Source organism: Berghia stephanieae, chromosome 8, assembly GCF_034508935.2.
Source record: "Berghia stephanieae isolate SIO BIC M18660-M18661 chromosome 8, UCSD_Bste_1.3, whole genome shotgun sequence".
Taxonomy (NCBI): Eukaryota; Metazoa; Mollusca; class Gastropoda; order Nudibranchia; family Aeolidiidae; genus Berghia; species Berghia stephanieae.
The window spans coordinates 51577984-51592983 of NC_088367.1; the positions used below are offsets into that span (position 1 = coordinate 51577984).

Consider the following 15000-nt stretch of genomic DNA (forward strand, 5'->3'; position numbering starts at 1 on the left):
AGGATGAGAAGATAGATATTGCCTGCATTCAGGAGACACACCTCACAGAAAACATTAGGTGTTCAATAAGGGGATATCAACATTTTAGGAAAGACAGAAAAGAACGGAACAAAGGTGGAGTAATCATCTTCGTCAGAAATGACATAGCGACAAATGAAATAACGACAGATGAATCTGTTGAAATATTGGCTGTAAAACTTACCAAAAACAAATTGCAATACACAATATATAACTGTTACAGCCCACCATCAGAGAATCTGCCAATTGAAAACATAAGAAGTGAAGAAGAACAGTTCATTGTTGTGGGAGACTTCAATAGCCACTCCCCAAGCTGGGGATACAATGACTTAGACAGAAAAGGTGAAACTCTTGAAAATTGGCTTACAGACAGTAATCTTCAAATTGTCAGAAATGAAGATGACCCAGATACATACTTCTCAAGAGCATGAAGACAACATCAACTCCAGACCTAACTCTCATATCTGAAGATCTCACCGGAAAAGTCAGTAAACAGGTAAAGGAACAACTGGCAGGAAGTGATCATCGTCCCATTCTGGTTGAAATAACTGAAGAATATGCAAAAGACAGAAAGGCACCACCTCCGAGATGGAATTATAAAAAAGCAGACTGGACTGTTTTCAAAGTTGACTGATAGTTATACAAAAGAGATAAACTGTAAATCAAGGAATGTGGAAAAATCAGCCAAAGCATTCACAAAATCAATCATGAAAGCTGCAAAAGAATCAATCCCCAGAGGATCAAGAAAGGACTACTGTCCAGGATGGACTGAAAAATTAGGAAGTCTCAACATCCTAGTCACTGAACACAGAAAAAAAGCAGAGAGAGAGAGCCAAATGATGAGAATATTGAAATTTACAAAGAGGCTGAAACAACTCTCAGGAAAGAAACAATAAAAGCAAAACAGGAAGCATGGCATGAAAAAACCAGACAACTTGACTACGACAGAGACGGAAGAAAGTTATGGAACCTAACCAAAGCTCTAAGCGGACAAGAAAACAGATATGCTGCACCATCAGTAGAAGATGATCAGGGGAGGATTTTCAACAAAAAACAAGCAGCAAACTGTTTTATGAAGCAGTACTCAAGTGTTGGGAGTATACATATTAGAAAAGAACGAAAACGAGAAGTCCACAAAGAATTGAGAAAACACAAGGATACACCCAAAGAATCCACAGATGATGCCATGTTCAGTTCGATTAAAAAAGAAGAAGTAGAAATTGCCTTGAAATCTCTAAAAACTAACAAATCACCAGGTCCAGATGATGTTACTAATGACATGTTGAAACACCTAGGAACCCTCACAAAGAGGAAAATGAAACAACTGTTTAATGCAAGTTGGAAACAGGGTAAACTTCCGCTCAAATGGAAACAGGCAACCATGATACCAATAAAGAAGGATGGCAAGCCAAAAAATAAACCCGAAAGCTACCGACCAATAAGTTTGACAAGCTGCTTGGGTAAACTGATGGAGAGAATTGTTAATCGCCGTCTCCAATGGTATTTAGAAGGCAATAAGTTTATATCAGATGAACAGGCTGGTTTCAGACAATTTCGCTGCACAGAGGACCAGATAACATACATCTCGCAGCTGATCGAAAATGGTTACCAAGAAAAAAAACACACAGTCACAGTTTGGGTGGATATGGAAAAGGCATTTGACAAAGTCTGGACAAAAGGACTACTTCTCAAACTTAAGAAAGCCAACGTTTCACACAACATGTTTGCATGGATTAAAGATTACCTCACAAATCGAAAAGCAAGAGTCCAATCTCAAAACTCTAAAAGCAAGCTAACGAACATGACAAATGGAGTACCACAAGGCGGGGTTCTCTCACCAACCCTCTTTGTCGTATTTATCAATGACATCTGCGAAACCAAATGCAGAGGAGTAAAAGCAGCCATGTATGCAGATGACCTTGCACTGATATGCACTGAAAGAAATATCGGTACTGCAAAGGCCAGGATACAGATGACTCTTGATGCTTTGAGCAAATGGACAAAAGACTGGGGTATGAGAGTAAATGCTGATAAAACCACATACACAACATTCAGCTTATCAACCAAAAAGCAATCTATGCGATTAACTTTGGATGGAAAGATTCTGAGAGAAGACCTTATGCCTAAGTATCTAGGAGTGAAATTTGACCCTCGACTCATTTGGAAACATCAAATAGATGAAAGTCAACAGAAAGGGTACAAGAGAATGCAACTTCTCCGAAAACTTGCTGGAACGCAATGGGGAGCAAACTCAAACGTCCTGAAGAAGACATATCTTGGATATGTAAGACCTGCAATAGACTATGCCATATCGGCATGGGGAACGTGCTCACAGGCTCAATTTCAAAAGGTTGAAAAAGTCCAAAACCAATGCCTACGCGTGATCACTGGAGCAATGAAAACAACACCAATTCACAAGATGGAAACCCACACAGGAATAAAACCTCTCAAAGAACAACGAAATTTAAAAATAATGACACAATTCTCAAAGATAAAATTCATGGAATCCCAACCACTGCATCCAAGTACTATGGAAAGGAAAGAGAATCGACTCAAAAGGGAAAACTTCATCGCCTTGGGACAAAAACTAGAGAGCAAATATAAAGTGACACCAAAGGAAGATATTGCCCAAATCAATGTCCCAAATCTCAAACCACCACCGTGGAAAAAGAAACAAAAATCCATAACCATCAACAAGAAAAACATTTGAAGCAATAATGACAATGCTCAAATCCTAAAGATTATCGATAAAAAATCCAACTGGATAAGAGTTTATACAGATGGCTCAGTTTCCGGCCCCCTCATGAATGGAGGTGCTGGTGCACTCATACACTGGACAGATAAAACAGAAACAAAAATATCTGTATCAGTGGGTTCAATATGTTCAAGTACTAAAACTGAAGGAAAAGCCATCCTCAATGCAACAAAAGAACTATCCAGAGATCACAGAATATACGGGAAAAATGTGGTTTACTTGACAGACTCTGATGATGCTCTCCGGTCTATTGAAAATTACCAGGACTCTGAAGCCGCACACACTGTGGAGGCCCTTGAGGGCTTATCTGATAAAACAGGAAAAATTGTGCTGCAGTGGATTCCAAGTCATGTAGTTATATATGGAAATGAAATTGCCGATCAACTGGCCAAAGAAGGAGCCCAAAATGAACAACCGAAGACGTCAATCACATACCATCAGCAAAAGAAAATAATAAAGCTAAAAATAGACAAAGAAAGGAATGACACACACCTGGAACACAACAAGCAGGATCCAATCCATGCCATTCAGCGAAGTAGCCAAGTCACCCTATTCCGCCTCTGAACAGGACACAATAGACTAAGAGGACATATGTTTACAAAGCTAGGTATTGGAACAACCCCTTATTGCCCATGTGGAACCGACCATGAAACCACTTTACATGTGCTTATGGATTGCCCATTATACAACGTGCAACGTTCGAACCACTAGGTCACCCCTACAACATTCAACACAAAGCTCTATGGTGAGGCTGAGGACCTAAAGCGGACCACAGACTTCATAGCAGATATCGGACTGCAGCCATAGATGTCCATCAGAGGAACGAAGAAGAAGAAGAAGAATAGGATGCCTAGACCATCTTAACACAAGGGTCATTTTTTTATTACAAAAAAAAAGGAAATCTTTATCCCATTGATAATTGTACATGGTTCCATTCGATTCAACTCAGCTGGGTTATTCAACTATTGGTGTATAAAGACTCCAAATGTAGGAGTCCATGTATCGAATTGCCGTAGGCCAAGCTTGTCCCAAACTTCTTTTCCCTATCAACTGAAATATGGATATTATAGTAGGCTGACAATAATAATGTTGAATGTTATCACTTTTTTATTCCAATGATTTTTGTTCAACATGTGTATGAAGCGGCCATTACTCATACCTTCTTTTTTTTTCTTCTTCTTCTTCTTCTTCTTATTCTTCTTCTTCTTCTTCTTCTTCTTCTTCTTCTTCTTCTTCTTCTTCTTCTTCTTCTTCTTCTTCTTCTTCTTCTTCTTCTTTCTCTTGTTCCTATTTCTCAGAAGCTTGGCATCACTAGGTAGGTTGCTCCATTACTGAGTGTGTCTTGGGGAAAATGTCTGCTTTAAATGAAAAAAAAAGTATTAAAATTTGTATCCTAAAGTATTTGACTCAAGTTGTCTGTAGAAGCTCAAAGATTTACATTGATTTTATTTTTTTCTAAATTATTGTTGTTGATTTGTGACAGGTCCATGTACATTTGAGTCTGGTATGTGTGGCTGGAATGATGTCAGTGACGGGAGGATCATGTTCCAGCCTCTCAAAGCCTCACAGGCTAGATGGGTGGAACCAAAGGCTGATCATACAAATAAGACATCTAACCAAGGTCAGCTATAGATATTTGTCACTGTTGTGGCTATGATGATCATTTAACTATCAAAGGTCATCTATGTATATTTGTCATATTATGGCTATGATGATCATTTAACTATCAAAGGTCATCTATGTATATTTGTCATATTATGGCTGTGATGATCATTTAACTATCAAAGGTCATCTATGTATATTTGTCATATTATGGCTGTGATGATCATTTAACTATCAAAGGTCATCTATGTATATTTGTCATATTATGGCTGTGATGATCATTTAACTATCAAAGGTCATCTATGTATATTTGTCATATTATGGCTATGATCATCATTTAATCAACAGAGGTCATCTATGGATATTTGTCATATTATGGCTATGATCATCATTTAATCAACAGAGGTCATCTATGGATATTTGTCATATTATGGCTATGATGATCATTTAATTAACAAAGGTCATCTATGGATATTTGTCATATTATGGCTATGATCATCATTTAATCAACAGAGGTCATCTATGGATATTTGTCATATTATGGCTATGATGATCATTTAATTAACAAAGGTCATCTATGGATATTTGTCATATTATGGCTATGATCATCATTTAATCAACAAAGGTCATCTATGGATATTTGTCATATTATGGCTATGATCATCATTTAATCAACAGAGGTCATCTATGGATATTTGTCATATTATGGCTGTGATGATCATTTAACTATCAAAGATCGTCTATGGATACTTGTCATTATTATGACTATGATGATCATTTAATCAACAGAGGTCATCTATGGATATTTGTCATTATTATGGCTATGATCATCATTTTACCAGTTGACATCATAGTTATCATCGCTATTTCCATCATCGTGATTGTAAACTTTATCATCATTATCATCATCATCATCACCATCATCATCACCATCATCATCTTCATTACCATCACCATCATCATCATCACCAATCACCAGCACCATTTCTTCAATGCACACGGTATCTGCTCTCATTCCACCCACCAATCCAGGGACCTACCTGAGGATCACCAACGGCTATGGACAGTCTCCATCAGCTGCCAGATTGCTGGGACCAATCCTTAGAGAGACCAGCGTTTCATGTCAATTTGGTCTGAGCTTCTACAAACATGGACCAACTACTGGTATGAGATCTTAGAATCTTCCCTGACAAGCATATCCAAACCTGACCTCAAAGGGTCCCTGTAATATAATGTGTAATAGTAGCAGGTCTGATCGGTAATCAGGTCTGAGGTTTGATCCCCAGTCGAGGATGTTTTTAGGAAACTCCTGTTGTCTTAAATGACGTCTTACTGAATATACTCCCTTCGTTATCATAGATGCACATTTTAGATTATTTTCTTTTAAGGGTTGGTCTTTAGATATTAAAAAAAACAACATTACAATTATTATTTCAGTTAATTATTTTTATTTTGTTTCACTAAATCTCATTTTTATTTTTATTTTGTATATTATTCATTTATATCTTTATTTTCTTCTTTTTGGTTGTTATTTTGCAAGTTTGATTTAAATGTTTTGTTGTGTTTTTTGTTTTGTTTGTTTGTTTTGGTGGCGGTGTGGAAGTGGGTATTTTTCATTTAATTTGGATTTAAACAAAATTAAAAGACGAATTAAACAAAATCAGTGAATAAACAAAAATAAAAAAGAACATTTATACAAGCAACCCTAATTTCAATGGTGTGTTCGTTTCTGTACGAAGGTTTCCTTGTGTTTGGGCCCTTGTCCATGCTATATACCAATTGGTAATTTTGTGTCTACAAACATTTTCATTGATTCCATCCAATTGTTAAAGCTCCTCCTTCTTGTGTTTGTGTCTGTGTCCATTCCAGGCAAGATTACCATTGGTGTTCAAAACCCTACAAATATCTACCAAGGGGAAGACATCGTAGCCTCTTTACCTTTCAAGGCTCTACACTACGCCACGTGGCTACAGATTAGTGCTCCATTTGGAAAACTGCCTGCAGGATACCAGGTTGGAATCTTACTCTATAGCTTATTTGTCTGAATGATGATGATGATGATGATAGTAATAATAGTGGTAATAATAATAATAATAATAATAATAATAATAATAATAATAATAATAATAATAATAATAATAACAATAATAATAATAATAATAATAATAATAGTAATAATAGTGATGGTAATAATAATAATAATAATGATGATGATAATAATAATAATAATAATAATAATAACAACAATAATAATAATAATAATTGTAACAAAAAATAGCTTATTATAGCGGGTATTGACTTGTACTTATTTTCAGGTCTGATAACCCAAATTGTAATGGACTCATTGTTGTAATGGAAATAGTGTGAAAACACACAAAACATTGTCCAATGCAACAATGATAAATGAAGACCGTAGTAGCATTGGGTTTTCACACATTCACATTGGCTTTACCCCATCGAAACAGGCAGGAATTGTTTTACATTGACATGTAAATATTTCGATTGAAATAAACAAATACACAAATAAGACTACATTCTCAACTTCACCTGCAATAAATGATGGCTCAAGTTTTGGGATTGTGGGCAAGTTCTCTACCCACTGAGCTTATATGTGACCCATAATCTCATAACAATGTTATGTCATGTTAGTTTACATCAGCGGTTCTCAAAACTTTTTAAAATTTTCAGTCATTGGTCCCCAGCCAAAATGTTTGATAGACCAACAGAAAACACCAAAGATGCTAATATGAAAAATAATAATTAATTTGTAGTGGATTCACCTATTTATTACACACCAAATACATGATGTTTGGCTGTGATGTCACTTTTTGTAAATATAGATTGTAACACTGTCCATGGTGATAATGTAAAGAAATATATATATATATATATATATATATATATATATATATATATATATATATATATATATATATAATATATATATATATATATATATATATATAAACATTTGAAAGATAATTAAGATTGTTTGACTTCTACAACGTTGTTATCGAGCGTTGCTCTCATCTGATGAGAGCAACACTCGATAAAAACGTTGTAGAAGTCAAACAATCTTAATTATCTTTCAAATGTTTATAAATAGCTCCTTTTATCCTAAAGTTGAGCACTATTATTTCATGGTTTTTGTTTTTATAATATATATATATATATATATATATAATCGGTCACTTTATCTTTATAAAGACATAGATCAAATTTCCCAATGGCATAACACTACACTGATATTGTTTCAACAATGTTGATAGTGATCATTGTTTGGAAATCGGTCACTGTATCTATATTAAGACATAGATTCCATTCCCCCATGACAGAACACTACACTGATATGCTTGGCCACATGTTATTTTCATCTCCATCTTTGTGTGTATTTTTTGTGTGCAGCCTTTTGTAGAGGTGAAATCATCAGTAGTCAATTATGATGTTGCTGTGGCCATTGATGATATTTTCTTCAACGACTGTGCTCCAAGAACGCTCTTTGACGTCTTCAGTAAGTCTGTTATAAACATCTGTACCTAACACCTTATCTGTTTCCTTATCCCTTTCTGTACCTGTCACTTTATATGTAACTGTATCTGTATCTATCACCTTTTTCTGTTTCTGTATCTGTCACTTTATATGTAACTGTATCTGTATCTGTATCTATCACCTTATCTGTTTCTGTATCTGTCACTTTATATGTAACTATCTGTATCTATCACCTTATCTGTTTCTGTATCTGTCACTTTATATGTAACTGTATCTGTATCTATCACCTTATCTGTTTCTGTATCTGTCACTTTATATGTAACTGTATCTGTATCTATCACTTTATCTGTTTCTGTATCTGTCACTTTCTATGTATCTGTATCTGTATCCATCACCTTATCTATTTCTGTATCTGTCACCTTATATGTTACCATATCTGTAGCTATCTTTTTCTGTATATGTCACTATGTTTGTCCGAGCACGTGTGAAGGTGTGTCCCAAATTACATGTTTTGATTGGTCAAAAATCTACTGGTTAATCGTATTACTTCAGTTTTATTTGTTTGTGTCAATTGATAGTATGGGTCAGAGATGCCACTTTTCTGGAAATATCCGGATCTTCCTGAAATTTAAGTTTGATTCAAGACCGGTGGCGGACAGCAAGCAACCATAAAATTATCTTTGCATCTATAAGGCAAAAATAGTATATAACAACATATTTCCAAGTCAGATATCAGAATGCCCTTATGCTGTTCTGTTGAAGTGAGTTCAAATCCTATATAATTTCAGTAGCTTTGGGTAACATGGTCTGTTTACTTTTCTCTCTCTCCCTATTTACTGGTTGGCAAAGAGTTCAGGAAATTTCCCCCAATCTGATGTGGCATCTCTGATGTGTGTTATTGGGTTATTGTTACAACTATTTGTTTTGAAAAGTCATGATATTGCCAATGTCAAGTGCATAGAGAGCACTACATCGTCATGGTTGTGCGCTATAGAAATGCTATTTATTATCATCATCATCATCATCATCATCATCATCATCATCATCATCATTATTGTTATTACTATTATTATTATTATTATTATTATTATTATTATTATTATTATTATTATTATTATTATTATTATTATTATTATTATTAATATTGTAATTATTATGACGATGATTACTACTATTATTATTATTTTTATTATTATTATTATTATTATTATTATTATTATTATTATTATTATTTATTATTATTATTATTATTATTATTATTATTATCATTATTACTATTATTATTATTATTATTATTATTATTTTTAATTTTTATTTTTTACATTTTTGTGCATTTGCATATATATATATGAATACATTGTCGCCAAAGATTCTCAACTTTGTGTTTACACATTTGTATGCACGCCACGTCTGTAAACGAATTTCCATTTTTTTTTTTGGATGAATAAAGTATATATTATAATTATTATTATTATTATTATTATTATTATTATTATTATTATTATTATTATTATTATTATTATTATTTATTTATTATTATTATTATTATTTGTTGGACTGTGCCCCCTGTTTCTGCTTTTTTTAGGTATGAATTGTGACTTTGAGAAAGACACGTGCAAGTGGTTTAATGACAACTTGCATGGAGAACGCTGGACAAGGACCAGTCAGTCCACGCCAATGCGGAACACTGGCCCAGACAGAGATCACACCACTGGAACTGGATACTATATCTATGTGACTTCACCTAATAACATCAATCCAGGTTAAAATATATATATATATATATTTATTTGTAGTCCTTCAGAGTTATTAAGATTAAGACCATGTTTATCCTGGTTTCTATAGCGTGAAACGAAGAATAGCAATTGTTTGGTAACCTTTGGATAGGATGTTAGTCTATTGCAAAGTACTTTCCTCCAGATCTAACAGACCCAGATACCCAATTACTGATGGGTGGAGAGGGGAGATTTACAAGGATTTAAAGAATAAATACACCCCCCCCCCCTCTCCAATCTATGTGGTGCCATATCCACTAAAGTGAGTTGTAAAAAGCTTTATTTTGCAATGGATTAAAGTTATCCATAGTGTTCATTTTAGAATATGCTTAGATATAACCTCAAAAAACTAATATTATTCATCTCTTTCTTTGTCACTCAGCTGTTCAAAGTATTCAAATATGTTTTTCTTGGTCTTCCTTTACTCTTTTTACCTTCTATCTTTCCTATGAGAGCAAGATGTTCAATACATTTATGTCCATTTTATTGCATTTGTCTTTTTCTTATTGTACGAATTAGTAACCTTTTAGTTTCAGCTTGCTCTAATACTTCTTCATTAGTTTTCTTCTCTGTCCATGAGATTCTTATCTTTCTTCTAAGAAACCACGTCTCTGCTGCCTCCAGTTTCTATCTAATGTCTTCTGTAATTGTCCAGCTTTCACAGCCATATAATAATACTGACCATACATAGGCCTTCAAAACCTTATGTTTTGTTGTCATTGAGATGTTTTTTTGTTTTTTTTTTAATTAGACTCATTTTATTAAAACTATCTTTAGCTTTTGCAATTCTTAATTTTGTTTCTGTGCTACATCTGCCATCTTCAGATGACAAATAGATAAATAAATCTTGATAATGTTTTGTTTCAGTCATGTAAATGTTTTGTTTATTCATCTTAACTACGCCACTACCACATCATCTCATTCATCTGTGGTGTTTCATTCATCCTGTTTTGTTGATAAAGGGGAAACCCGAAACGTTCGTTTGATCTGTTTTTGTAATTAAATTGAAGCTTACATTCAATTTCACATTATTATTTATTTCAGTCATGAGAATAGTGTTCAAAATAACCATCCAAATTTGATCCCTTTTCCCATAGATGAGGTAGCAAAAGCTACATTACGCTCCGTCTCGTTTCAATTTCCTGCTGAAATGAATAGAGGATGTCTGAGTTTTTGGTACCTGATGTACGGGGTGTTTGTGGAGAGCCTGGAAGTGTACCTTGTCAAGAATGATACCAGTGGCAACAGTTCCACACTCATCTTCACCAAATCCCACTCTCAAGGCAATGTTTGGAAACATGCATTTGCTTCCATTGACACCATTGGCGTCTTTCAGGTACAGTTCTTATATATTTAAGTATTGTCTTTTCATACAAAGATGGAAGAAGTGGCCAAGTGGTTAAGGAAGTGAGCTGGAATTAAATTTGCATACTCTATTATTTAAAATTTTAGTCAGAAAAACTTGTCCTTCTGATATGGATGGATTAAAATGAAATGACCCTCATCTTGGGGAAAATAAAACCCTCTCAAACCTTGAACTTTACAAAGTCTTCTTTGGAATGGCCAGGTTTGAAAATGTTTGGCAAGATGAGGGTCAGCTGATCACTGCAATTGTTCAGTTACAGTACAGTCCGATATAAACATGGAACAATTACAGATTACTTTAACAAGCTAATGCATTCAACACTGTTTTGAACGTTTGCAAGCATTCAACGTTGTTATGTCTGGTGGCAGGACAGTCAGTCATTTATTGTTCGTAGGATAAAGCTGTGTATGTATGTGTCAGTTCTTGTCAATGGTCGTATGTATTGTGATGTATTGTATCTACCTGATTTGCTTTTTATATAGTTTGAGATGATGATTGGTGAGTTTGGGTCGTTGATGGTTTTGTGTAAGGTAACAATACAGGCTGCCTTTCACCGTTTTTTCAATGGTTTCCATTCAAGTGACTGGAGAGTTGACGTCACACAACCCGGGTCTCTGGGTTTGCATCTGGTTGTGAATCCTGTAGCTGCTCTGTGTAGTTTTTCAATCTTGTCTATATCCTTGTATGTGTAGGGGTCTCACGCAGCCCTGGCATATTCTAGTATTGGCCTGAGAAGCCTGGGCTTTCAGTTTTCAATGGCATTTATTTATGTTCCTTTTGAGAAACCCCAGCATCCTACTGGCCTTTGCTGTGATATATTCTATATGGGTTTGCTACTTTAGTAGCAATTATTTTTTTGTTGACTAGTATGTGTGTTTGTTGTAATGTCCCATGATAGAATGGAATATAATGTGTTCTAATATCTTGCAAACGACTGAAGTTAGAGATACAGGTCTATAATTTGAAGCCAGGTTTCGTTTGCACTTTTTATAGATTGGGGTTATAAGGACATGCTTCCAGTCCATAGAAACTGTTCCTTTGTTCAGGGATTCTTGGAAAATCGTACCCAGGAATGGGGATATTTCATCAGCACATTTTAAACGTATTCTAGGTGGTATGAGGTCTGGCCCTGCTGTCTTGGATGGGGTGTAGTTGTTGCAGCTGCTTTTGTATGCCGTATGTGGATATGTTGAACCTTGGCATTGATGGGATGTTGCTTTTACTTATGTTAATATTCGATGGACGAGTTTTCTGGCCAAAATTATTAATACATTTTTTCCCACCTATGGCAATACGGAACTCCATGTTTTTGACTGTAGTGGAAATTGCACTATATAAAATATATGATTTGTTTTATTTGTTTTCTTACTTGTTTGTCTGTATTTTTATGGGGTTTATTTTTAAAGATATAAATGTTTGTATTATTGATTTGATATCGCCTGCTTTCATTTCATGCATTTCATCTTTGATTTCAGATTGAGTTCAGAGCCACAGTTCCTGCATTCCTGAGTGATATAGCACTCGATGACATTGAATTCTTACAGGGGCCTTGCCCTGTCATACGTGAGAAGATTTTTATTTTGGTCTAGAATTTTATTTATGTCATGTTGTCCTGGGTGGGTCTCTTTTGTCCTCCAATTGTCGGTAGGGAGGCACTTGCTAGGTCTTCTACACCCCGATATGCTTCCCAACTTGCTTTCTATCTTTGTCTTGAAATGAGATTACTTGGTTTTGCCTGCTTTAGCCTGAATCCCTGGCTGGGAGAGAGACAGTCAAATGTATATATGTTTTTTTTCCTTGTAAATGATCTCTCTGTTATGCACTGATTATTTCTTTTTTTAGATTTATAATGGTTTGTAAATATTTGTGTGTTCCTCTAAGTGTGAGCCTGTGCTTTTGTCTGGATGAGACTTTTCTCCAGCTGTGTTCATGATTAATCATGGATCAAGACAGTCTTAGTGATTACCAGTTTACATTGATATTAAGTGTGAGTTATGAAGACAAGGTTGGCACCTGTACGGTTTGTCTGTGACTTTCTTCATTTCACATATGCGTCTGTTGACGTCTCTTTTGTCATGATACATACCTGCATTCTGCACAAACAATGTTAGATGTTAAACAAGCGATTAAAACCATCAGACTTTATCTTCAGCTTCAGGGGGCTGGATACTTCAAATACAAAAATCTTTCATTGGGATTATTTAATCAAAGGAATGATGTCTATACATCAGCTATTAACTTTAAGCATACATGGAAATAGCCGAGTACTTCATTTTATAAATATCAATATATGATATAATAAAGACACGATGACTTGTATGATTTCAGCCGAATGTGACTTTGAGTTTGGTCTGTGTGGATTCCAGTCCAAATCTAAAAGGTGGAACGTTTACCCTGGCAACAAGGCTAAGTTTCCTATCTCTGACCACACGTTTGATGACGCTTCACGACTTCTTGGGGATAAACCTGGTTAGTATTCATAACTCTAATATCTCTCTCTCTCTCTCTCTCTCTCTCTCTCTCTCTCTCTCTCTCTCTCTCTCTCTCTCTCTCTCTCTCTCTCTCTCTCTTCCCTCTCTCTTCTCTCTCTCTCTCTCTTCTCTCTCTCTCTCCCTCTCATCTCTCTCTCTCTTTCTCTCTCCCTCTCTCTCTCTCTTCTCTCTCTCTCTATCTTCCTCTCTTCTACTTCTTCCCTCTACTATCTCTCTGTCTCTCTTCTTCTATCTCCTCTCTATCTTCTTCTTTGTCTATCTATCTATCTATCTCTATCATCTCTTCTATCTGTCAATCTATCTATCTATCTATCTATCTGTCAATCTATCTATCTATCTATAACATCTTCATGCAGACATAGAAACAAACACAACAATCTACTTTCACTTTCATTTCCTGATGAGAGCGAATGCTCGAAACAATATTGTGGAAGTTGATCATAATTAGACGTCTATACACACCTTTTTAGATCTGATTTTCCTGGTACTGTTCCATATACACCTTTTTAGATTTTCTTTTAACTTGGTGCTGTTCCATATACACCTTTTTAGATTTTCTTTTAACTTGGTACTGTGATAGATATTTTTCTATTTTCGGTCTAATTCTGTTGAGGACAATAGTTGACAGTGTTTTTCTTATGGTATTCAGTAATGTTATTGGGCGCAGGTTGTTTACGGGTCCTTTCGTTTTTCCTGGTTTTTGTATTGTAATTAGGACACCGCTGTTTATGTCCCAGTCTTTGTGTGTTGAGAATGTTTTGTTCATTATGTTTGCAATGCTCGGATCCAGGGAGAGGGTACCGCATTTCAGCAATTCAGCGGGAATTTCATCTTCGCCTGGGGATCTGTTATTGTTGAGGCACTTTATGCTATTTCTAACTTCAGTTGTTGTGATGCGGTTGTTTAGGTCTCTAGGGTTTCCTGAGAAGGGCGATATTTGTGAGACTTGTTTGTGAAATTTCTGCTGGAAGTGGTCAGTTACAATGTCAAGGATATCGTTGGGATTTGTTGTCTGTTTGCCAAATTTATCCTGTAGTTTTGGGTTCTCGAATGGTTTTCGGTTCAGAGATTTCGTCGCTTTGAACATAGACGATGCGTTATTTTTGGACTTTTCTATGTCTTCCACTTTTTTGTCTAATTCCTCGTTTCTGTGTTTTATTGTAAGTGATCGACTTGAATGCAGTATTTTGTTTCGTTCCGTTTTCAGGTTTATTATTTTAGACCGAAAATAGAAAAATATCTATCACATAGCCAAAGCGGGTTTCGCCAAGACCGAAGCACATCGGACGTTGTATGGACACATAAATGGTTGGCAGCAAAGGCACTCAAAGAAAACATATCCATAACAATAACCGGAATCGATATGTCCGCAGCCTTTGATACGATCGACAGAGGAAAACTTTTGGAGATATTAACAGACATAGTAGACGAAGACAAGCTCCGAATAATCCGATTTCTCCTCAGCAACACAAAGATACAACCAAGGATATACGGGGCCACAAA

The 15000-nt window shown here is 35.3% G+C and overlaps 1 protein-coding gene across 1 annotated transcript in view; it reads left to right on the forward strand.

Annotated features, from left to right (window-relative positions):
* LOC144978845 (MAM and LDL-receptor class A domain-containing protein 1-like) overlaps window positions 1–15000 on the forward strand; it is a 181367-nt gene that overhangs the window by 112554 nt on the left and 53813 nt on the right. The window contains exons 47-54 of the mRNA XM_078925405.1: window positions 4257–4394; window positions 5408–5539; window positions 6245–6387; window positions 7781–7886; window positions 9450–9626; window positions 10737–10975; window positions 12481–12568; window positions 13334–13474. Of these exons, the coding sequence (XP_078781531.1) occupies window positions 4257–4394; window positions 5408–5539; window positions 6245–6387; window positions 7781–7886; window positions 9450–9626; window positions 10737–10975; window positions 12481–12568; window positions 13334–13474 (1164 nt within the window). The remainder of the gene's footprint in view (window positions 1–4256; window positions 4395–5407; window positions 5540–6244; window positions 6388–7780; window positions 7887–9449; window positions 9627–10736; window positions 10976–12480; window positions 12569–13333; window positions 13475–15000) is intronic.